General features: G+C 40.1%; 2 protein-coding genes across 6 annotated transcripts in view; both read left to right on the forward strand.

Annotated features, from left to right (window-relative positions):
- The first annotated feature begins 2,532 nt into the window (after positions 1-2,532).
- Positions 2,533-16,232, forward strand: slc13a1 (solute carrier family 13 member 1). The gene is made up of 15 exons (XM_028585262.1): positions 2,533-2,631; positions 3,292-3,420; positions 3,832-3,968; positions 5,832-5,998; positions 6,967-7,006; positions 7,166-7,241; positions 8,493-8,635; positions 8,892-9,011; positions 9,873-9,971; positions 11,387-11,488; positions 12,431-12,522; positions 12,736-12,830; positions 13,888-14,049; positions 15,796-15,933; positions 16,089-16,232. The coding sequence occupies exons 1-15, from the start codon at positions 2,533-2,535 to the stop codon at positions 16,230-16,232; spliced, it is 1,743 nt and encodes a 580-aa protein (XP_028441063.1).
- Positions 16,233-22,539: 6,307 nt separating this feature from the next.
- Positions 22,540-25,782, forward strand: part of cadps2 (Ca++-dependent secretion activator 2) — a 245,374-nt gene continuing 242,131 nt past the window's right edge. For all 5 annotated transcript variants that reach the window (XM_028586489.1, XM_028586486.1, XM_028586488.1 and 2 more), the window contains exon 1: positions 22,540-22,983. In XM_028586489.1, coding sequence (XP_028442290.1) covers positions 22,636-22,983 — 348 coding nt within the window. In that variant the 5' untranslated portion in view covers positions 22,540-22,635. The remainder of the gene's footprint in view (positions 22,984-25,782) is intronic.

Genomic DNA, 25,782 nt, shown 5'->3' on the forward strand with positions numbered 1-25,782 from the left:
CAAGGGTCAATGGTCGTGATTAGAGTTAGCAACTGTTTGATGACACCTCTCCGGGCTTTAAGATAAAGAGTCCAGGTAAACCCGATCACACTGTGCTTTGTATCTCTCCCAGAGTCGTGTGGACGGACGCGTGGCGTGAACTTAGCAAAGTCCCTGCTCTGTTTAAACAGACTAGTGTGGAGTTAGGCTCAGTTTCTCTCTCTTCCTGTGCGTTACAAGAGGTTTCAACAGCAGTGATGTATGCAGATGCTTTCACACCCACGAAGAGCCTGAGGGGGCAGTGAGGTAAGGTCACTCTCATTGTCAGGGTCATTTTCATTTTTCTCTCTGTTGACATTGTCCTCATAGCATGTTCTGGGCAAATATAGATTTTGTCTCATTGATATAGGATTAAGATTATTATTTGGCTTTAAGCACCAATACGTCGCGTTTCCTCACTCGGTTCTTGTTTGGTCACGGTCAAAGGGTGTCTGAATACCTCTCAGTAATTAAGTAAAGTAATGCTCCCGGGTCTTATTTATGTCAACCCACTGAACCCACTTTTTAAATTCCAGTGAACATCCCAAATGTGCAGGGCCACACAGAATCTGTGGACGTAGAATTTTGCAGAATTTTCTGCAGAATTTCCCGCAAAATTGAAACTTTAAATAAAATAAAACACATGCATATTCTGCAGATTTTCATTCTGGATCAATGCTGAAAACTGTATAAAAAAAAAATATATATATATATATATATATATATATATATATATATATATATATATATATATATATGGGGTATATGGGGTTCCCCTTGAAACAAATTTACTGGAAACGTATTATGCAGGATTCTAGTCATCCTGCACACAATCTCTTCTCCCACCTTCCATCAGGGAGACGTTTGCAGAGCATCCCAAAGCGCACAACACATTTTAGGGATAGTTTTTACCCCTAGGTAATAAGGTTATTGAACGATAACACAACAGGAAGGAGGGCTGTGGTCTGAACTTAGTCACTTATGTATATTGTGTTGGATATTTTATAATGTTTTTAATGCTATTATGTCTTTAAAATTGTTAATATTGACTGGTGCTGAGAGAGTGCTAAGGCACATTGTATTTCATTGCTGTGGTACTTCATAATAATATGGAGAACTGAACTGATATATATATATATATATATATATAAGAAGAAGGCAAACCAGGCTGTATATTTTATTAATTTATGACTTTACAACTTAAATTAAAGTCTGATTTTCCTTCAGTCACAAAACTTCTTTTAAAAACAGTCAGTTTTATATTTGTTCTGGCTTTTGGCAAATATATCATATCATTGTGATAAATTGAGAACAACCTTTTCTTAATTTATAATGTCTTCTGGCATTTGACAGGCATCTCTCATTGTTTTCACAGCTCATACTGTAAATATTAATATCCTGATTTGTTACTGTCTTTATACAGAAAGTATATATACTATATATTTCTCCCTGTATGAAAGTATGTACACTTTCATACAGGGAGAAAGTAACAAAACCGCATTCAAAAACACTTTTTGTGGTGTCAGTTTTAACGTTGCCCTTGCTTTGCATAAATATTACATAGACTTTTTTTTTTTAAACCATCACAGACATTACTTATTTGTGTTAACATGTAACCATTCACCTCCATTGAACAGAAACCCCTGATTTTCTTGTTTTCAACACAGAGAACTAAGGTCAAAAACAAATGTAAATGAAACACCAGTTTCTTAAAACGTAAGCCTCCGAAGCAGCATTTCTCATTATTCAGTTACAAAACTCTCAACTGTTTACAACTTGTTCTTAATTTAAGTGTCTTCTGGTCAATACGGCATCAAAAGTAATACACAAGTTTCATCTATTTAAAAAAAAAAGCTATTACATTTTTTGACATATTTTTTATAACTTTAAAGGGACCTCCAAAATGTAGTGAAATACTCTTTTTAGCCGTATTGTCCAGAGTCAGATGAGAACATGGATATCAGTTACATATCAGGGTCCGGGATGTGTTTTAACGTAGCCTAGCTTAGCACAAGGACTGGAAGCAGGGGGGATTGGGGGGGATTTCTTTCTCAAAAGATTTCTTTATCAAAAGTAAAGACAACATCTCAGAATCTCAGCTTTCAGCTGTGATGTTGCTTCCTGGAGTTTGTCTGAAACTCCCACTCAAATAGTAACACATTGATGCTTCCAGAGATGGCTAGACATAGATTAAAGTGCGATATCCACTAATATAGCTCCTTTAAAGTGTCATAAATGAAAGGCGCTGTATGTGTGTCACATCATTGTCTCACCTTTGTGTTGGTACAGAGATAACCGGCGATCGCTAAGCAGCTTTGGAATCTTACTCATAAAACTCCCAGCAGATATGGACACATAAACTGTGACCGCCGACACTTTCAGGCCAACCCCGACACAGTGTTCCTGATAGCTCAACGACATTGTGAGACGCTTTTAGCTTAACGGCAATAGGATACCAAGAGAAAACCTGCAGAACAGAAGAGAAGAAAACACAATAAGAAAATGAAAATGCTAATGGGGTTGAGAAGGGGACTGTGGAACTATCGCAGCATCGCCCTGATTATCCTTGCACCGCTGCTGCTGCTTCCTCTTCCTCTAGTCATCGGGACGAAGGTGAGTCTCCTTTACACGTCGGCAACCAGACTAGTGCAAAGATCAGCAATGATTATGATTTAAAAAGCAGTTCTCTCTGAAATGAATGATTCAAAGTAAACTGCTCTGTTCTGTAATACAATGAAATATGTTGTCATTTCTTTGGTAGCAGCAAAGCTGCACCAATCAATGTTTTTTAAATTATTACCATGAATAAATCAATGTTGTAATTTCTCTGGTAAGGTAACAGTAAAGCTGCACTAATAAATGTTTTAAAATTATGAATTATGAATTCAAAAAAATTAGAAGGTTTTTGGCATCTTCCTGGTCCTAGTTTTTTTTTTTTTTTTTTTTTTTACAGCACATCTTTGTGGTTCAGTCTCAGTGTTTCAGCAAAACAAACTTTAAATAGCACACAGTAACCAGGTTTCCAACTGTAGCGAAAATGTTGACGGAATTTTCAGAAAACCTGTAAAAGAAAATGAGAATGAATGCACGTTTCCATCCATAGGAATTGGTTTATCGAGATAAACGGTTGGTGGTGTTAATCCCCCAGTCGGGTTCCGTTAAACCGGAGGAAGAGGACACAATCACTCTGTACAAATCTGATGTTTTCATCTGTGTGTGTGTGTGTGTGTGTGTGTGTGTGTGTGTGTGTGTGTGTGTGTGATGTCCCTGCAGGAGGCAGAATGTGCCTTTGTGTTGCTGCTGATGGCGACATACTGGATGACAGAGGTGATTCCTCTGCCCATGACCGCCATGCTTCCCGCCATCCTCTTCCCCACCTTTGGCATCATTAAGTCCTCACATGTGAGTCAAACTGTCCTTTAGCAGGCCAAGCTATTACTATATTTAAAAAAAGATGGTGTTTAAAATCTCTAGCCCTCCTTTTGACTTATGAAAGTAAAGAAAACTAACAAAAGAAACAACATGCTCACTAACATTTGGCAACTACGTTAGCTGAAATGTCTGGTACTGTAAATATCCCACTTCTGTCCCAGCGCACCTATTTTTCTTCACGTTATCTTGACAGATATATAGATAAATGTGTTCCTTTGAAGGTCCCATATTGTAAATAGTGGTATTTCCATGTCTTTTTCATTATAAAGCAGGTTGAGGTGCTATAGCTACCTCAATCTGCTACGATTGAAACTATTGTTCTCCCTGTATTACTTGTTCGGTGTTACTCTCTTATTTTCTCTGCCTGTGTTACTCCTCCAGGTGGCGAAGGAGTACTTTAAAGACTTCCACTTCTTGCTGGTGGGCGTCATCTGCCTCGCCACGTCCATTGAGAAATGGGGTCTCCACCGCCGAGTCGCCCTGAGGCTCGTCACCATGGTGGGAGTCAACCCTGCATGGTGAGCGCCACCCTTTCTCTCAAACATTTTCCACAGAGGATACATTTTAATTGGCATTTTAGTGTGCATTAGTGGTTGAACTGCTTTCAAGAGACTGTCCTCCCCTCCCAGAGGAAGTTGTGCAAGCCGCAATTACGACCTATATTTTAGTTTCTAGTGACGGCGCCCTCTAGTGGCTGTAGTAATTACGACGGGAGCAAAGCAGAAAGTAAGGTGACGAAATGCAAAAATGCCACATTTCAGCGAAAGGAGGGAGGATGGGGTGGTGGATGGGTCAAACAAACCCAGGAGAGCAGGGTTTGAGTCTTTTTTCAAAATACAAGTAAACAGCGAGTTCTTTTTAACCTTTAACCGTCAACAAGAAACCGTCAGCGTCACGTGAGTAACCTTCAGGAAGTATTGTAGCATCTGATTTGAACGCAAACCACGATCTTTTTCTAAACTTAACGAAGTAGTTTTTAGGGCTGCTCCCTCTTAGTCGATTAGTCGACTAATCGGTCGTTTTGGTATTAGTCAACTTAGATTTCTTTAGTCGATTAGTCATGTTTGATGCTTTTTTCATGCTGAATGACTTATTTCCAAGAAACGTACGAGCACATCTCTGGTAAACACAAGAATTAAAGTGGTGCTTTTGCATAACTCTTTGCGGAGAAACTCAGATTTACAGATCTATCGATTAAATCAACTAATCGATTAGTCGAAACAATTGAATGAGTGTTAGTCGACTAAGAATTTCTTCAATCGATCACAGCCCTTGTAGTTTTGGTGCCCAAACATAACCAAACTACGACCATTTCACAACATTAAAGGTGTGTTTAAAATTGCATCCTATACGTTCAAAACCGAGACCGACCTTCTCTGGTTTAGAAATTAGGTTTTATTTCCGCCACTGTTAGGGGCGCTACTTCATCAAATAGGGTAGGAACAAACAAGCCATATCGTCGTATGGTTTATAGGACTTGTTGTCTTTTAATTTGGTTCACCTGACTCCTGGAACAAAATACAGCACGTCAACTCACTTGTGTCTTTTTAGACATTTCAGGAATCTGATTTTAAACCTCCAAACTTTTACTTGTATTTGCTTTACGTGATTGTATTTTCTTTTACATCCTAACCATCCCAATTCATTTATCAAATGATTTTTCCAATTCAGAAAGTTTAAGTAGATTTTTTGTCTGTTTTGAATTATTGAATGAATCAATCAATTGATGGATGGATGGATGGATCAGCTGCAGTCGACCAGGTGGTAACTGGGGGTTAGAAATAGAGCTGCACAATATATTGGTTTTTTATCATCATCGCGATATCAACTGGCGCAATAAACATTTCGCGAAAGGCTGCGACACATCGCAAAAGATACTCCAAGATTTTTTATGTTAATTGAAAGAAAATATCAGCAGAAACTTCACTTTAAAATGTTACTGTCATTCTTTTTTTGTGGTGGCTTTTATATTCAACTCAATACAAGAATGTTATATTAATAATCATTTCCTTTCATTTGTTTTAAATTTAACAAGCATTGTATTGTATTTAGCAGCAGAAATGCAGAACACTTTAATATCGTTATCGCGATATTCAACAACGTTATCACTTATCATATATTTTTCTTGCATTGTGCGGCTCTAGTTAGAAAGTAGCAGATCGAGGTGGGGTGTTTGGTGTTTCCGGCCCCCAGTGTCATCTTCCAGGCAGCATTGCATGGAAGACACTAGGATTAGGCAATGGTTAGGGTCAAGGTTAGGTGCCTCGAAGTCGACGGTCGCAGTGCTGCCTTGAAGTCAACGTTGGGGGCTTAAAACACCATCGATCTTGAGGCGTTCATCAGCGCTCCTGCTCTGACCTGCCATGCTGTCTTCTCTTCAGGTTGATGTTGGGCTTCATGTCCGGCTGCGCATTCATCTCCATGTGGGTCCAAAACACCTCGGCTGTTGCCATGGTGATGCCCATCGTGGAGGCTGTTCTCCAGCAGATCCTGAAGGCCAAGGAGGAGGGATGTGTCAGCGAAGACAACCCCGGCCTGCAGCTGGACGGTACCTGGACTTACATTTTATTCAGTTTTTTTACACAGAGGAATTTCTTTATAGACACACACTCTGAGATTATTTTCCAACCACTATTTGGGTTTTTTCTACGGTATCACCGCTTACCTTGTAGAACATATATTAGCAACATTTAAAACTGCTTTCTTATCAAATAGAAAAGATAAACAATGGCCCATGGAGACATTTCATAACCTGGCAACCTACAATGTGTTCTTATCTATGGCTTGAAACTGAGCTAAAAAGCATGGGCAAATTATTTATTAACCATTTATAAACACACGGTATCAGTACTGAAACACAGGTATCACATTTCAAAGGTTACCCTGCAACTCCAACAAGAAGTTCTAGTACATACAACAGGTAAAATGTCAACTATATATACTGTAGTACGTTTGCTGTTGAGTAATTAGTTATGCAATTACTTTTGTATTGAGTAACATGCAATGATTCATTCATAACGTTTCAGCTTGTCCAACACTGATGGCAAGTAAACTATGGTTATGTTTGGGCAACTATAATATCTGTATAAGATTAGAGACATGCTTATACATACAGTACTTAAAAAAGTGAAGCTGCACATGTGTGCACTGCAGATTCATCCAGTATTAATGTAATCCAAGATACTAATTATATAGATAATAATAATAATAATATAATAATGTAAACACAAAAGCAGTTCAGAGTGCTTTAAATAAGCAAGACATAGAAAGAAATACATTAAAAGAACATTTCAAAGGAAAGTCGATAGTAGTTAAGATTAATTAAGAGAGGCCTGGCCAAGAAAGCAACAGGCAGAGAGACATACAGTTCATAACAAACTAGGGCTTTAAAATGAATCTAATTTTGATGGCGATTTCGGCAAAACAAAAACAATGTCATTGAGGAAAACAATTATTTTGCAAGTAAACTTTTGTTTTGTCTTGTGCTCTGAATCACTTTCACTTTATTTTTTGCAGAAACTGACTGCCATTTTGAAAAGATGAAAGAAGCTGCGAGGTATGTGAAGGATTGTATTTTTTTTTACTGTTCACTGTGGCTCATTGATCACATATCTGTTGCCTTCGCTGTCCCTCTGGTGTAGGCAGCGTTCTAGGTTCTTATCAATGCAGTACATCCCGTATACAATTAATGTAATTATATTTCTCTGTCTCTCAGTGACCAGAAGCGTCCAGATGTTCCTGAAGACACTTGTGTTCAGATACAGACACCGTCGCAGTCTGTTGCAGCGCAGGTACAAAAACTACAGTTTGTTTCTATAATATTACTGTTATTACGGCTGATACTTCTGATTCTGCAGCTGCTGCTGCTACTACTACTACTACTCAGGGCCTGAAATTAAAACCGACTACGCGCCAAATGTGGATGAATCTATCTGCCACATTGGCGTGTAGCCAATAAGAATTCAGGGTTTTTCCTGCAAAGAGGATTTTTTTGCCCCCCACAAAGATGTTTTAGCCAGCCCCAAAGGAAAATCTCCAGCACCAAAATGATAATAATTAAGAATAAAAATAGCAAATCTAATCCTCTCTAAATGTGTTTAAGTGCAATTTAACAAACAACCGTTGAACAAGCAGCACATAAACTTGAATAGGAGAGCTAATCTCAGTTTTATCTCCAGATTCAGGCTGCATCAGACTCTCCCTGTGATTTATTTAAATATATTTAAATAATATATTATTTATAAACCAGTTTTGTTAATTGGGGTTTTATTTACTCAAGCCTAATATGCATTTGTGTTTATCACATTTTTAGAAATAACAGGTAAATGCACAGATTTCTGTCAAATAAGGTAACACAGACTCCTAGCTTTTACTGTACGCAAACCCATCATTTTTTACGTTTAAAAAAGGAAAACAAGGTAAATTAATATTTAATTATTGGTCAAAGTGAAATCCTTTTGCAATCGGGACTAAAACTTAAAATCAGAAGTGTTTAAGGACCACGATTCATCAAAAATTGGCTGATAAAAAGCCTGCGTTGCTGGTGGCCAAAAAAGTTAACATTCAGGCCCTGGTAGTGCACTAGTAGTGTCAGATTTAAGCAGTAGTAGAAGAAATAGCAGTAGTAGCTGAATCTTATGATATAATTCACAATAATTCTGAGCCTGTAAATAATGTTGATAATGTTAATAATGTGTCTTTTTTAATCTACTGTGTATTTGCAATGTTTGTTGGAAATTGTGTCAATGACAATCAAATTGAATAGAAGCAGCGAGAATGCAAGAATGAATGTCGCAAGTACAAGCAAGCTGGAAGTCAAAGATGTAATATACTATGAAAACAATAACCTGACAGTACAGCAGATTGTCAACTTATTTATTCTACTAAAGCTACTGCTATCTAATCCTATTTTCTTACTTCTATCTAATGCCACTGCTACTACACTACTACTATTACAACTTATGTGATTAGTTCCTATCCACTAGTTCCTGTGCTGGCTAATGTTTTACACCGGGGTTGTCTTGCATGTTGCTGTGCCTCAGCCGGGAGCTCTCAGCAGGTGTAAACAGGACCTGATGATGTGTAAAGCCATGTGCCTCGGCATCGCCTACTCCTCCAACATCGGAGGCATCTCCACACTGCCCGGCACCTCGCCCAACCTCATCTTCTCCGAGTACCTCAACCAGTGAGTGGTGCACCGGACATGCTGAGTGAGAAAAGGGGACGTGAAATAATCATTAAAAATGAACACAAAATGAATAAAACTCAATCTGTTCCAGGGTTAGTATTTGCTAAATATAAAACTGTAATTTAAAATTCCCCTGTGAAGGATGTTTTGCTTAATTCAGTCTTCTGGTTACAAAAGGATTCAAAGCTTCTGTGTGGATATAAAAATAGAAAATGCAATTAAATCCATCCTCAAACACTGTGTTTAATTTCAGGGTTTACCCGAACTGCAACTGCATTAACTTTGCGAACTGGCTGGTGTTGTGCCTGCCCATCAGTGTCATCATGCTGCTGCTGACATGGATATGGCTGTACTGGCTCTTCTTTGGCTCAGAGTGAGTGTCAACACCCCATCTGCTCCGCCAATCAAGTCCTATATGTGTTTTATAGACATTCATCACATTTTTATCACTTCTCACACACGTTTTTATTGTTGTACAGATACAGTGTGTGTCCAATTCCACTTTAATGAACTATTAATCATTTATCTTATGTTTATCTTATTGAGGAATGTCATAAATAGAGATAGCATAACACACACATGGCTGAATTGCTCCCAAACTTTATACCACAAGTATTAAAATAAGGATAATAATAAAATAATAAATAAATAATAAAATAATAGGTTTAATTAGTAAACTCTGGTTTAGTCCTCGGTACTTTAGGACTTTACTCTTTAACAAAAACTTCTATTTCTGAAGGGATCCTTTCCATAATGTTGTTAGACACAGTTATATAGAATAATAATCTGAGCATGTCAGCGGCAAAAACTGCTCACATTGGTCACTTTGACACCAGTGCATAGGCAAATAAGGTACTGAAATCACCCTTTGAAGAACAAACTGTAAACCTTGCAAGAACATTCTGAATATGTAAATAATTCAGTTTACATTTGCTAAATATTTAAGATATCATCCCAGAAGTCCGTGATTCCTGCTTTCATATATTGACACAACCTGAGGCTGAGGTCTGAGTGCAATGCTAATGTTAGCATTAGCAGTGTGAAGGTGTCGGACAGGTTAATTGTGAGCGCCGCTGAACTCCGCACATGCTCAGCAATCTCTTCATTAGCCAGTCGGCGCCGTGTGCCTATGTGGGCGTTCAACCAATCACAGTCAATCATTTCGTTCACTGTGAGCATTTGTCTGTCGCCTGCCAATAATATAATCTGTCTGTGCACACACACATACACACAGCTTCAGGTTCCTGTGTCAACGTGGAGGAGAGCAGTCTCAGAAAGAGGCAGCAGCAAGAAAAGTGATTGAAGAAGAGTACAGGTCGCTGGGACCCATGAGGTGATCATTCATTCATTCATTTATTCAGTTATATGTTCTATTATTTATTTGTTCATGTATATATTTCTTAATTCATACCTTCATACATTCAATCATTTATATGTTCATTCATTTACATTCACGTATTAAAGGCAGGGTTGGTAACTTTTTCCAATATAGACTGCGCGTACTCTACCCCTCCCGTGTACAAGCCTGAGCTCAATAGGCACCACCAGAGTTACTGCGAGTCTACTGCACAGTGGAGAAAAAAGTTGCCACTGCCGCGGTTGATGACTTTTAATAAGTGAAACTGCGGACCTTTGTCCGTAGTAGTCTATATACACGACATTCCACTTCTGGGATTGCTCCGGTGCCGCCGGAAGTTCTGCCGGATGTCCCTCATTTCGGCCGGATGTCCGTCAACTTCCTCTGTCTTTGTGTTGGCGTTCTAACCTCCGGTGGACTATGGTTAACTACTCCTCAGATCTCTGCAGGGTAAATCCAGACAGCTAGCTAGACTATCTGTCCAATCTGAGTTTTCTGTTGCACGACTAAAACTACTTTTGAACGTACACATGTTCCACCAAAACAAGTTCCTTCCCGAGGCTATTTTGCAGAGGCACCGTGGCTCCGCTCGGCGCTTAGCACCGCCCAAGATGATTGTGATTGGTTTAAAGAAATGCCAATAAACCAGAGCACGTAAATACATGTGTTCTTTAATGTATGAAGGATTAAATTAATGGATTTATTCATACATCCAATCAGTTATACAGTATGTTTAATTATTTAGTCATTCCTTATTTATTCAGTTATATGTTCAATCATTTATTAATTCATCCATTCATACATATGCTTTTGAAATCATTCCATCCTACCGTTATTAATTAATTTGCTCATTTAGTTAGAAGTCAGTTAAAAGTTCATTCATGTATTAATTAAACTTTCATATGTTCATTCAGTGACAGTTTTATGTTTCTTCACTCATACATCCATAGATCAATCTTACATTCTGTCAGTTCATTTATACATTCAGTTAATATTTTAATTAATTCAATCATTAATTTGTTTATTTACTTATTCATTCATTCTGACAGTCAGTTACGTTTGTGTTTATTTATTCTTTAACTCAATCTGTCATACGGTCATTGATTCACTTTTTTAATTATTCCTTCATTCCTTCATTCTTTTAGTTGGGCTATATGTCCAGTCATGCATTCACCCATCCATTCATTTAGTTATAGCATATATTTCTACATTCATTCATGTATTCAGTCTGTCATACGTCCATTCATTCAGTTATCTGTTCAATCATCATTCACATTGACTCTCCAATCTCTCGTTATCAATCCACGCACCCAACATTTTTTTTAACTACTCATCCACCCTTTCATTACTCATACATTCATTCATTGCTCCTTTTTTATCCCACCCTCCAGCTCTCAGGAGATCGTCACTGCGGTGGTTTTCTTGACGATGGTGTTGTTGTGGTTGACCAGATCTCCAGGTTTCATGCCAGGCTGGGCTTCTCTCTTCCCTCAGTGAGTCACATTAATTATTCTTTTTTTGTTTTTTTCACTGCAGCTTGTTTTGACCCAATTCCACACACACACCGTCTTGCTGCTGCCACAAATACTCACAACAGCACCAAATGTAGACTAATCCGCCGCTGAAAATAGTCTCCAACAAATGCACTATTTCCTCCTGTTTGTTTGATAAAAAACAACAGTGAGCAGCTGTTTTAGGAAATCACTGAGACTTTTTTAAAGATTAAATTATATATAATGTTTTACTAAGTATTTACATCTTCAGTAGGAAGCAATGGGCTTGGGTAGGGAAGTCAGAAAGTATATAGTCTCGCATTGCCAGACCTATGTCTCCACAGCGCTGCGGCTACACCACAGATACATGCTGGGATAGGAGAAAATAACACTCTGGGTTGTTTGCATTTCTTTAAACCAATCAAAATTGTCGCTAAGCTTCGGACGCAGCGATTGTGGCTCTGTAAAATGGTCAACTGTAATACTGTAATGTGAGTTATTTAAATTAGCTGGATACATGGTTAAACGTCATTTGCTCTTACCAGTGTATCGCCGTGTGTACCTCGTCCACAGCAGTCTCCGCCAATCAGTCCCAAAACGTCCCGGTTAGAGAGGAAATGCCCTAAACATATTCATTGTAAATCTTTACAATCATTCCCTTAAAGAACCAAACAGGCCTGCCTTGTTGCACGATCCAAATGTTCTTCAAAACTTGATATTTTCAGCGTGTAGCTGACTAGCTCCAAGGTTGTTGTTGTTGTTGTTGTTTCCCATAGCGAAGGGATTTTGAGAACGGCAACACACAGAGATGTAGGATGTCAGGCTTTATCCTGAAAATGTACTTCCCGTTGATCCACTAGTACTAGAAAGTACATGGAATAAAACATTATTGGTTTTGGTCTTTTCACTGAATTCCTGTTTTTCTGTCCTTGTCTTGAACAGTCACACAGGCTACATCACTGACGCGACTGTGGCTCTGCTGCTGGGCCTCCTCCTCTTCATCATACCCGCCTACGGACCTTCCAGACAATATGGTGAATACACACAACGTTACAATTTAGCTGTGATCGGTAGGTTAGTCAACTACAACATCCACAGACGGTAACCAGATGTGGAATGTAACTAAGTACATTTACTCAAGTACTACCTTCACTTAATACAGACATATCATAGATAATATTCTGAACATGTTATCTGTTTTTCAAGGCTGATAGGATATATATATTTTTTTATCTCTCTCCATCCAGAGGCCATGATCTCCTGGGATAATTTCCAGGCCTTAATGCCGTGGAAAGTGGCGCTGCTGGTCGGCGGAGGCTTTGCACTCGCTGAAGGCACAAAGGTAAGCCGCCAAGTGTGTCTGTGTAACATAAACTTTATACTTTCACTTGATGTTCTTAAAAGACTAAAACATGTTAACTCTTTCAAAAGGAGGATGATGAATAATTCAACATCTTGGGAAATGTGCTTAGTTTCTTCTCGGCTTATTTTTCTTTCTTCTTGAGAGTTAGATAAAGAGATCAAAAGCACTTTCACAAATCTGCACACACACACACACACACACACACACACACACACACACACACACACACACACACACACACACACACACACACACACACACACACACACACACACACACACACACACAGATTAGTAATATGGTACTGCAAAATTTATTCAACCATATGTTTTTTTTAATGTAAAAAGTAACTATAATAATTAAATGTTAGTTGTAGCCCTGGACCTCACCAATTTCTAAACCCTGGCTACGGCCCTGTATACATGTCCTTGTTTACAGACTGAAGAGACACCAGTTTATTTCAATGCCAGTCTGTAAGAAGAGTTTTCATTAGATCATTTAAAGATACCAGTGAAGTTGTTATGTAGGTCTGTTCTGTTCTGGCCTTTAGTCTTTGGCTAAGAAACACAAAGCAAAGATATGCATTCTGATACTGTATGACTCATTGGGAATAGAAGGAACTTTAATTTACCGGTACCTGCTTCCAAGCCGGTTTTCTGTCGTCTCCGGTCACAATAAAATGACAGCATGTTTCTGCAAAGTGATTCAGAAAAGAAATGAATGAACATTAAGTTATATTTGTGAAACTTTAAAGCTGGGAGCAGAACAAACTAAATTCAAGTTACGCTGATTGTATTTGGGTAGTGGCAGAAATCTCACTGAACCTTAACCTTAATCCTAACCATTGCCTAATCCTAGTGCCTCAAGACGACATTGGGGGCTTAAAACACCAAACACTTGAAACCAGACATAAACATGCATTAAACGTGTGTGTGTCTGTGTGTGTGTGTGTGTGTGTGTGTGTGTGTGTGTGTGTGTGTGTGTGTGTGTGTGTGTGTGTGTGTGTGTGTGTGTGTGTGTGTGTGTATGTGCGCAGGAGTCGGGCCTGTCTTTGTGGGTGGCCGAGCTTCTGACACCTCTGGGTGAACTGCCAGTCTTGGCCACGATCGCGATCGCCTGCATCATCGTCACCACAGTAACAGAGTTCGCCAGCAACGCCGCCACCATCACCATCTTCCTCCCCATCCTCTCTCCTCTGGTAGGTCCACTGTGGTTTACACTGCACTGACACTCTGCTGGACACAGTGGCTGCGGACGATTAGTCAATTTTGAACGATGCTCGTGCATTTCCTGTGTTTCATCTTTATGAAGCAAAAAAAAGAATTGGCTGGTAAAAAAAAAGCCTGTGTGGCTAGTGGATTTTAAAATTCAGCTGCCATAGTGGCTGGTGGCCAAAAAAAGCTGTGACTTCAAGCCCCTGAACACATCCAGTCTAAGGAGCACAGAAACTGATCTTTAGATAGCAGACAGCTGGCAGCAGACATAATGTACATACTGTATCTACACTCTGACGGCAAAAGTCAAAGTGTTGTTATGTTATTATATTATTATTATTACATTAATATATACAATTACTTTAGTAGTGCAAGGTGCTCAGACAAGCAGGTACAAGAGTTGTAAAAACATATACTTTATCTTTGGGTGCACTTCCTTTTCAGTTCCTTAAGTGTCCTATGAGTTCAAAATTCAGCTCACTGTTAGGCCAATAACATTCATGTTGATCAGCTATCGGTTATTTTTTTCAGTAGCACTCGTTGATACATCAGCTAGTTGGCTGAACATCTTGTTATTCATTCGGGTTCACACATTTACTCTGCCAAGAACAACATGCCACATTCTGCTGCAGCTCCTTGAACACCTTGTCCCTAAAATACATGTGTTCCAATTCATGTGTTACTTCGTATCAAATGTTAACCCGTGGGCATGTCACACGGCTCTGGAAGGTTTGTAGCTCGCTCCTTTGTGCAGGACGGCAACTGTACTTGGATTAAAGCAGTTATAGCCTGAAATGGTTTACAATGGTGACACATTTAAAGAATAAGTATCCATGCGTTCATAAAAAAAACATTTCAGTCAGTGTTCACTGTGGTCTAAAAAATCATCACTCTGCCAATGAATTGCTAAACAAGCTACTTCCAGTTGAGCTATCAGGAGACAATAGCACGACAAACAAGTGTTTCTTGGATTGTGGTGGCACCTGGATTGTGGTTGCAGCTGCTTCGGTGGTCCTGCTCCACACCCACTGCTGCTACTACTACTATTATTATTAGTCATAGTTTACTATCGTTACTGTTACTATAATAGCCACTGTTCATCATGTCATTAAATTTTACCCAATGCTATAATTATTACGAGTCATATTTCTGTACAAACCGATCGTGGCAGAGGGCCGCCCACCAATAGCCACGTTCTGTCTGAAGTTTCTGCCTGTTGAAAGGAAGTTGTTTCTTGCCGCTGTTGCACCAAATGCTTGATCTTGGGGGGAATTGTTAGGTCTCTGTTAATTATAAAGAGGGGTCTAGACCTACTCTATCTGTAAAGTGATCGTGAGATAACATCTGTTATGATTTGACACTATATAGCTGTTCTGTTGTAGAGGAACTAGGAGTGTTTGAAATACATTGAACATACCGATTAACAGCATTATGTTGCAGGAGTGATTTTAAGTTAGTCTGTCTATTCCTAACAAAGTTTGATATGTTATTAATCCCAACCAACTCAAACCAAAACTTGTTAGCATGCCCACCCTGAGTCTATCACCCTGAGTCAGCTATCATCTCGTGTAACTCGCATTTTTGTTCCTTTGTATTAAGTGTAAAGAATGAATGAACGATGAGCAAAACAGGCGGACAAATGACAATCCCAATTCGATCACTGACGTTGTTGAATAACGAAGCAGCAGTCAATATTCAGACTGATGTTTGTGTGTTCCGTCTCTCTTTAGGCTGAGGCCATCCATGTCAACCCGCTGTACGTCCTGATCCCCACCACCCTCTGCACATCCTACTCCTTCCTCCTGCCGGTGTCCAACCCGCCCAACGCCATCGTGTTCGGCTACGGACACATCACCGTCATGGACATGGTAAGTCCTATAGTACAACCACAGAAACAAAAAAACAGATATCATTTACTCATTCATGAATCCTACACTGGCTGCAATGCACACAAAAAAAATCAGTATGAAATTTAATTCAACAAATGTTAAGCTGTAACTTCGATGTCTGATTGCTGCTGCAGGTGAAGGCGGGGCTTGGCGTCAACGTGATCGGCGTCCTTGCCACCCTGTTGGCCGTGACGACGTGGGGAGTGCCGTTATTCTCCCTGAATACGTACCCTGACTGGGCGCCGCTCCTCCCCGAGTTCAACTCCACTGCACCCTGATGATGGGTGCTTGGCATGGATCTTAATGTGAGGCTCAGGGACTTTTTAAAGCAGGTTGTTCTCATAAACCAATTCGTACACATAGCTACGAAAAATAATGCACTTTGATTCGTATGTATACCACGTATTTATTGCAGTATGCCCCACATTGACTGCCGCTGTATAAGAACGCTCTGGTCCGCCTAGGGAGGATGTCGGGGCGGATGGGTGGGTCATAAAACACAGCGCTTTCAGGCGGGGGAGCGTAGTTTGTGTCCCTGGGAAAACACAAGACTCTCACCCAGGAAACTGCGTTCGTGTATCGGGAGGGGTTTAATCCAAACCACTAGGTCTTGGTAATCGGAAATGATTTCCTGAATCGATTCGATTCCGATTCACAAAGTCCCGATTGGATTTCATTTCCAATTTCATTTAATATGAATTAGGTTGGGGAAATTTACAATACCAATTTTGCTTTGCTTGGATATAAAAGAGATTCTTAGAGAACTTCTGCTGTAAATTATACAAGCAAGAAGGAACCCTTAAATATTTTCTTTAATGCACCAGGTTCATGTTTACATTAAGAATTGACCCCCAAAAGGTTTGTTTAAAGGACTTTTTACTTATACATTCATAGTGAAAAGGCATACAAATATATATCATACAAACCTGTTCATGAGAATGTGTTGTTTAAAGGGCTCTAAGGAGGCTGGTGGCACGGAGAAGTTAAAGTTGAACTGAAAGCTCTCTATTGTCAAATGATTACATAAAATGTGAATGTTGTCACTTGTGGTAATGAATCCACAGATAATTATCACCATCTCTGCAGTTCTACAGAGATTTTTAGCCTCTTTTAGCTCCTAGTGTTTGGTTTTGCCGGCACATTTCCCCTGGATGTTTCTCATTTCGCCCGGATGTCCGTTACCTTCTGCTTTCTTTTTGTGTCTTTGTGTTGTTTCTTTGTGTTCTTTATGGCATTTTAAACTCTGGTGGATTTGTGAGGACTACGGTTAACTGCTCTTCAGATCTCTGCAGGGTAAATCCAGACAGCTAGCTAGACTATCTGTCCAATCTGAGTTTTCTGTTGCACGACTAAAACAACTTTTGATCGTACACATGTTCCACCAAAACAAGTTCCTTCCGGAGGCTACTTTGCTGAGGCACCGTTGCTCTGTACGGCGCTTAGCACCGCCCAAGAAGATTATGATTGGTTTACAGAAATGCCAATAAACCAGAGCACGGTTTCCTTCCCATCCCGGAATGCTGTGTGGACTGGCCAGAGCCTCCTCCGCAGCGCTGTGGAGGAAGGTCTGGCAATGCAAGACTCCCATCTAACTAACTGGTGAAGAAAGCGGAACATCTCGCAGGAGTTAGTGGAGTACAAACGAGACCTGAAAGGAGAGTGGATAATGGACTTTTTCCATTCATCAGATGGACACAAATACCAACCAAATTGGATTGAATTATATTGCTCTGTGTCTGCTGGAATATTGTCAGACAGCTCGGTCTGCTGCAGTGATCAAAGGAAATATGAGAAAACCTTGACAAAAGGACTTTTATTGGGAGAATGACAAACTGACATCTCTTAATTAAACGTGTTTTTTTTATGTTGGTATGTTGTTAGTATTTGATGCCTTTTAGAACTGATCTTTTGTTTTTTTTTCTATTTTTTGGATTTACTTGAGCTGTCAAATTGGAAAACTTGGTCCCCACACACACATATGTTGCTCTGTAAAGTCCTTCTGTATGGAAGGCTCTAATTTGAAAAACACCAGAAAAACAGTGACCTCTAGTGGCCACAGCGTCTCTAAATTACAGCCTTTCAACACAGTCTATTTACATATACTGTGTAAATATGCGGTATGATTATAATACACCTAACTATTTAAATAAAGCAATAGAGTCTTCCTTTATTACGTGTTTCAGATCATTGTTATGTGAACTTTATGGTAATGTTAGAGGCTGTAGTTTTAGCTCAACTGTTTTGAACCACCCTCGTTAACATAAATGGACAAAATATTAGAATTTCTTAGAAACATGTAATTTTTTTATACTTTAAATTGTTAAATCCACCTTTTTTAATTGATACAGCCCTATCCATTAACTCATTAGAAATTCACAATCTTAAGTCACATAATATCAACTGAAATAATTGAATAAGTAACAACAGTGAAATAACAAATACATAAATTAAGTGTAAAGGATGTGTGATCAAATCTTGTTTTATAAGATTTTTTTTTTTAAACACTTTCCAAATGTTTTCCATCTTAATAAATCCGTCGGTGTGACCTTTTCACACCTTTCTTTTACTGTTTTGTTTGTTGTTTGAATGATGGAGATAAAGTGCCTAATTATTTTTGTTTGTTAGTGATAATAAAACTTTAAAACCGTATTCATATGGCTTGCGATATTTTTTATTTATTTTTTTTAACTTCTGAGGCCTATATCTGTAAATGTTTTTTTCTGTTCCAGCTCTATAGAGGATCTTTGGTTGAGTGGGAGTTCAATCTACATGTTGCTTCCCTTTCCAGTCAAAGATTGTCTATGCAAGAGGAGGTTTCACGTAGCGGGTAAAAACATCCCACTCCTGACCTGCAAAAGTGGGTGTTCACCTAACCAGACAGCGAAGTCCCTCCCCTTCCAGTGGACCCCATGGCACCTTATTTCGTAAAAAATATGTATGGTAGTGAACAGCGAAAAAAAGTCTCAGTTTGCCGTAGTACCACCTAGTTTTGTGTGAAACCGCTTGGTGATTGGTGAACTACATAGCTCGTCTCTCACAGTATACGTCACCTTGCTTGATGCTAGGCTAGCTAGCTAGCTGGCTTAGCTATGTTCCACAACACATGTTTATATTGTCACATATGTAACAATATCTTAGCTGATGTGTTTTATCCAGCGTCTTTTTATTAGCCGAGAGTCTTTGTCCGAGTAACGTTACATCCCGGTACGAATCACACCGACATTGTAGCTTTAGAGAGACATCACTTATGCGACTTTGGGGTTAGGAGTCTTTCTAATAAATAGGCCTGCATTCGTTCAAAGTCTTACTGTACAGGCTACTTCAACAAAGTTTTACAAGACTTTCTCACTTGCGAAATTATCTTTTAAACTGAATGGAAAACGTGTGTAATTCATGGCTCAATTCAAATGGGATAAATTAATATTTGTCTCTCCCCGTTCACTACCGTTCATTTTTTATTAATTTTTTCCTGAAATAAGGTCCAATGGTGAAGGGGAGGGACTTCACCACGTGTTGTGAGTCACAGTCTTGCAGTGGGGAATGTAAAACTATACAGAGGACATGAAAATCTGAAGGAAGCAACCAAACTATGAGATTTTACAGAAATTATTTATTCTTGAGCGTATGCAAGCCATTTAAATTAAGCGCTGATGGCAGACTCCGCCTTTGACAATACAAACCTTTACAGCAGATCAAGAGATAATTGGTTAGCGTAAATATGTTTGATGGCTGTAGCAGAAGGAATGCCTGCTGTAAACAGTACCAACATTTGGTTTGATGTGATGAAAATCTTAAAGGAATAGTTTGATATTATAGGAAATATGCTTATTTCTGGCAGAGAGATGATAAACTCGACACCAGTCTCATGTTTAGCCGTTTAGCTTAGCTGGACAAATGGTGGAAATAGGGTGACGCAGCCAGCGTGACTCTGTTGGTAAACCAGAAACTAAATATAGGCTAATGTGTGAATTTGTGAGGTTGTGTGCTGGTTTCGCTACCACGGGACAGAGGCAAACTTGACCAACTGCCACTTTGCTCATTTGAAAGCCATGATGTCTCTCTCTCTCTCATGGGTGGGCCAAATTCTCTGGGCGGGCAAAGCAGAGAAAGAGGAGGTAACCTTGCTCCTTTTGACCTCATAAGGAGAAGATTCCAGATCGGCCCATCTGAGCTTTCATTTTCTCAAAGGCAGAGCAGGATAACTCATATTAATGTTAAAAAACCTCATAAAGTGAAATTTTCATGCCATGGGACCTTTAATCTTTGCACTTGCTATATATCCTGACATCTGTCAATCATGATGTTTCACCCCGTTATAGCAACAAATAACTAATAAAAACACATTTTGTTTTAGAAAAAATGAACCCTTGAACCAACATCTGCGTGATCAGAACTGCCCAAAAGGACAGAAATCATCTTTGAGAAAACTTTATTTGACCTGTACTTTGATGTTTTAGTTTGGTCCATGTCCCCTCTAAGGGGGTACGCTTTGTTTCAGAACTCAAACCTCTGATGGTGCCATTTTGATGCTACAAAACATCACCTCCCGTTAGCATCCCATTGACTCCCATAAATTTTGGCGCCACTTTGACAGCAAATAAATTTACATCTGAAGCGTTTAAAGACTCTATTTGTCCGTTGTTTAGTTCTGAAGAAACACGACAATGTATAAAAGGCTCCATTACCTTGTACCTCACGTTATGGCTCCGTAGCAGACGCTTTTGTAAAAATAGGCTAACAATTGTGTTACATAGTAGAGGAATTACCGTAGTACAAGATAAGCTTGAAGGCAGTTTTGACTTACATGAGCTGTTTAGGTTTAATTACTAACGTTAACTAGCATGTTAGTGATAAATAATTAGCCTGTGCCCATGTTATCTCCTTACATATACCTACACTCTCCATCTCTGTAAGATTGGGAATGATTGAGATTTCTCTTGGCACAGCTACCAGAAGACTTCCAACTTTCAGACAGGTTGCTCACGTCACATCTACGTCTTCAAGCTCAGTTGGAGGCTGCTCAGTAAAGCTGGCTATCACCGGAAAAGTGCTTCTAATAGACTTGACTGGTCTCCGTCCAGAGCAACGAGATCTGTTGGTCCATTCTTATATACTGTCTATGGTCCCATCCCTACATGGAGGGGGCGGGGTTTATGGGCTGTGCCGCAGCCAGCCACCAGGGGGCGATCCAGAAGTTTTGGCTTCACTTACACAGTCTCTGCATTAGGGCTGCACAATATATTGTTTTTTTTTTAACGTCATCACAAAATCAATTGGCGCAATATACACATTGCAGAAGGCTATCACGAAAGACACTCAACAGAGATTTCTTGTGTTAAAAATGTCATTATTTTTTAATGGTGCAGTTTTAATGGTTTTATATTCTATGTTTAATTTGTTCAATAAAATGTTGGAAATGATTTCATTTAATTTGTTTTAATTCCACAAACAATGTGTTTTACCGCAAATATTGTTATCACGATATTCACCATTGACTATTTCCTCATATCGTGCAGCTGGCCATAGACCATCATAGATACTGGTTTCTTTTTTACGTAAAAATATCCTTGTATCATATGATGCAGTACAATACTACTCAAAATAAGATTAGGACATACATTATTGATCCTGCAAAGGGAAATACATTTTTTTCACTCTGTTGGATATAAACTATTTAAAGGTGCTCTAAGTGATGTGACATGTTTTTTAGGCTACAACATTTTTCGTCACACAGTGTGTTCAGGGGACAGGCAGCTAACAGATAGTGAGGAGATGTTTTTTACAGTGTGTTCAGGGGACAGACAGCTAGCGGATAGTGAGGAGATTTTTTTTTACAGTGTGTTCAGGGGACAGGCAGCTAGCAGATAGTGAGGAGATGTTTTTTACAGTGTGTTCAGGGGACAGGCAGCTAGCAGATGGTGAGGAGATGTTTTTTACAGTGTGTTCAGGGGACAGGCAGCTAGCAGATAGTGAGGAGATATGTTCGCTGTATGTGACAAAAAAATGTTGTAGCCTAAAAAACGCGTCACATCACTTAGAGCACCTTTAAAATATGCTCCACATTGATGAACTACAACATTAAAATGCTGAGTATTTTTTAGATCACTAGGCTACTTATAAGTAAAGGATCTGAGGACTTTTTTCCACCACTGGTCGTCTTCAACATAAAATATAAAGAAGACTCGCAAGTGTTAAGTGACAGTGTTGTGGTTCAGGAAACAGCGACAGAGTGAGCCCTCTTACTCATCGTGTTCTCCTATCTGTGGCGCAGCTACAGGTTGCTCACCTGTGTGCGCTGCTGGAGAGCGCTCATTCGCAGTGCGCGCGAGCTCCGTGCAGCAGCCAGAGCGTCGGGGGCGCGCTGCCATTCCAGCACTCATCCCCCGGTGCGACTGAACGAAGCATGCGGCGACAACCTCCGTATATTAACCGTTAATAGGCTACTCCTCCCACATCTGAAAAAAACAACAACGTTTCTTTCGGTTCTTGGCTCCAAACGCTCAACGACCGCAGCAGGGAAGGACCGTGGGTTGGCAAAGTGCAGCCGTTAACGCCACGTCGACTAAAACAAACAAACTTAAAAAAAAAAAAAAAAAAAAAAAAGCTCACAACAGTTGTTTCTCTCTTTTCTTTTGTATCTTTCGGTCTGAACCGGAGGTTTTTTAACGCCGTGAGTGAACCATGCTGGACCCGTCCTCCAGCGAAGACACCGGCGGGGAGTCCGACCCAGAAGTTGTCCAGGAGGCTCCCAGGAAAGCGGCCGCTACCTCGGCGGGGAAACGTGGGAACAACAGCCGGGCGGGCGGCCAGCGGCGACAGTCCCCTGCACCTGGAGGTGCCCCCGGCAAAGGTGAAAAAGACAGCGGCGCTACAGTCGAGGAGGAAGAGGAGAGGAAAGAGCGAGAGCGGATCCAGAGGGAGGAACAGGAGAGGAAAATTAAACTGCAAATTTATGTGTTCGTCCTGCGGTGCATAGCCTACCCGTTCAACGCCAAGCAGCCCACCGACATGGCCCGGCGGCAGCAGAAGGTGAGTCTTGTGCCCAAACAACATGCACCTGTTGTCTAGCTTAACTTCCATTGAAGATGTATCGATTTAAAGCTTGCTCTCTTACCTGACAAAATATGTTGAACAAACAACACAACTTTGGATCTCCGTGAAATCCCAAGTAGCTACTGATTCATTCGGCATGTTTTTGATTCACCACGAATGACTTTTTTTTATAAGCAGAATTGTTTTTCTATTCTCTTCTCTTCTCCTGTTGCTTCCACATTGTTGGCCGTACAGAGCACTGCTCGGAGGGCGACGGTCACCATTGTGATCCAACTGTTACATTTGAAATATCTCTTAAACTACCGCTAGATATTGTACGAAAAGAATGCCGAATTCAGCATCCATTTGACTTCTTTAATGTTATGTGTTTCAGTCTGTTGTGCTGTGTATCCGCTTGGTTCGCCTCATGTCGACTTTAAATTTTAATAAATCCGAAAGGAATCTGATATAGTGGTAAAGACATTCGGGGGGAACCGAGAGTATTTATTATTTTTATTTTTTTTGGCGTTTTGTTGGCACATGTATGCTCTTTTTTTGTTGCATTAAAAATAACAGCATGTCAAGGAACCAACCACCCTGTTACATCATTATTAACTCATTCAAACCAGGTTATCCATGTATGCAGCTCACATCAAATCGAAAATTGGGGTAAAATACCATGACAAAAATAATTTAAATACATTTTTGTACTTACTGTAAGCTCAGTACAACCTGTGTTTGTGCCAAGAGCCTTCACAAACAAAACCAATGCTCTTCTTAAACTGCCTTGCAACATTAAACTTGCTTTCCTGGGGGTCAATGTAACGACTACTGATCATCACTGCACTCCACATGAAGGTAGATCAGTTTAAATAACCTTTTAGACATGGATATTTGTTCAGTATGAAGATATTTGGTCTTCCTCCCCCCCCCCCCCATGTGTTGGTTTGGAGGATGCATTGAAGCAGCCATCCTCGGCTGCACCACATTCAAGGACCATTCAGCTGATTTGCTTGAATAGCTCTCCCCGGGTTTGTCCACGTTACATTCAGACAAATGCATTTCTGCTGTGCTGGAGGGCAGCCTAGACCTGCGAGCTCTCACTAATAAAACAAAGCAGGGAAGCCAGTTCCGACTGAAGAACCCCCCATGTTCTCCTTTCCCGCTGGGAAGCTTATTATTGAGCGTCTCGTGGCGTTTGATTTCAATATGCAGACGAGGCGTTTTCACTCAGCGTATTTGTGTGCGAGAGTGATGAATATGTTCCGACAGAAGGCAGACGTGGGAGTTTATTTGTGCCTAAGTGTAAGTTCAGAATATTAAAACCCGTGTCACGTTAATGAGACAGAAACTTGAGATCCAGCAGGAGAAATTATCCTCCTTTCGGAGTATTTAATTTCACTCCAACCAATGCTGGAAGTCCTGCTTCTCGCCGCACTGGTTCATAAATAAACGGAGTGTGAATTCGTTTAGAGACTGGAGAATGTGGCTTAGATCTCTCGTCTTGCGGAGGAAGTAGAGTTTCTCATGTGGCAGTACTCCCTGGTGGGAGGCGGCAGTCTGTGTGGTGAGTTGCCAGTTTGAATCCCTTGACTCTTGCCCAGCAGAATGCTCTGGATCACTGCGGGATGGAGGAATCAATATAACAGGAGAACCATTCATTGGCAGGAGTGGATTGATCTCCAGAGGAACCGAGGGAAAACCCAATACACAAAGCAGATCTGAGAAGTTTTCATTGCATTTCCGCTAGAGCCCGACTGATAAAAGATTTTTAAGGCAGATATCGATACAAATATACTCAACTGTTGTAGAAAGAAGTGGCTGATCTTTAATGCAGTAGCAATATTGCCCTTTATCAGCAGCCATTCATCCAATGTTCCAAAGGCCCATTCTGTTTACTTATCTGATATCATTTTAAAAGGCTAACTGAGAAAACATTGGAGAACCCTTTTGCAATTATGTAAGCACATAATGTAATCTGAAAACAGCTGCCCTGGTTAAATAAACAACGCAGCTGATCTCAGCTGGTATATAATGGAGTAGAATGGAAATTTCTAGGTGACCAACAAACTTTTGACCCGTAGTGTATGTTAATTGCAAACCATTTTGCCGTCTCTTTTCTATTAGTCTATATCCACGAACTTTCACTCTCGGGATTTCTCCGGGGCCGCACGAAATTCTGCCGGAGGCATGTCTTTTCGCCCATGTCAGTTACCTTCCGCTTTCTTTGTGTTGGCGTTCTGAACTCCGGTGGATTTCTGAAGACTATGGTTAACTCCTCCTTAGATCTCTGCAGGGTAAATCCAGACAACTAGCTAGAATCTGTCCAATCTGAGTTTTCTGTTGCACGACTGAAACAACCTTTTGAACGTACACATGTTCCACCAAAACAAGTTCCTTCCCGAGGCTATTTTGCGGCAGCACCGTGGCTCCCTACGGTGCTTAGCGCCACCCAAGACGATTGTGATTGGTTTAAAGAAATGCCAATAAACCAGAGCACATTTTTGTCCCATCCCGGAATGCTGTGTGGACTAGCCAGACCCTCTTAGCTTCCGGGTTATTATTACCGGCTGTTGTAAAAAGTTGCGGAATCTGATTGGTTCACAGAGCTTGCTTTACATTTCTCAAAGGTTAGAGAGCCAGTGTACGTAATTTCAATGAATTCCCAATCATTGTTGCAGTAGTTACGCTGTAACCGCTATGCAGAGCTAAAGATGAAGCCTAAGTGTCCGTACAATGCCTTTTTATTGTCATTGCATGTTTACATACAAAAGAATCTTCCTGTCTCTCATAAAA

This window comes from Perca flavescens, chromosome 8 (assembly GCF_004354835.1).
Source record: "Perca flavescens isolate YP-PL-M2 chromosome 8, PFLA_1.0, whole genome shotgun sequence".
In the NCBI taxonomy this organism is placed as follows: Eukaryota; Metazoa; Chordata; class Actinopteri; order Perciformes; family Percidae; genus Perca; species Perca flavescens.

Excerpts from the sequence above, each read along its gene's own strand:
- slc13a1 (XM_028585262.1), top strand. The coding sequence starts at position 2,533 with ATGGGGTTGAGAAGGGGACTGTGGAACTATCGCAGCATCGCCCTGATT. Across the intron at positions 5,999-6,966 it reads CCCCGGCCTGCAGCTGGACG|AAACTGACTGCCATTTTGAA; the intron begins GTACCTGGACTT and ends TATTTTTTGCAG. Across the intron at positions 11,489-12,430 it reads TGGGCTTCTCTCTTCCCTCA|TCACACAGGCTACATCACTG; the intron begins GTGAGTCACATT and ends TGTCTTGAACAG.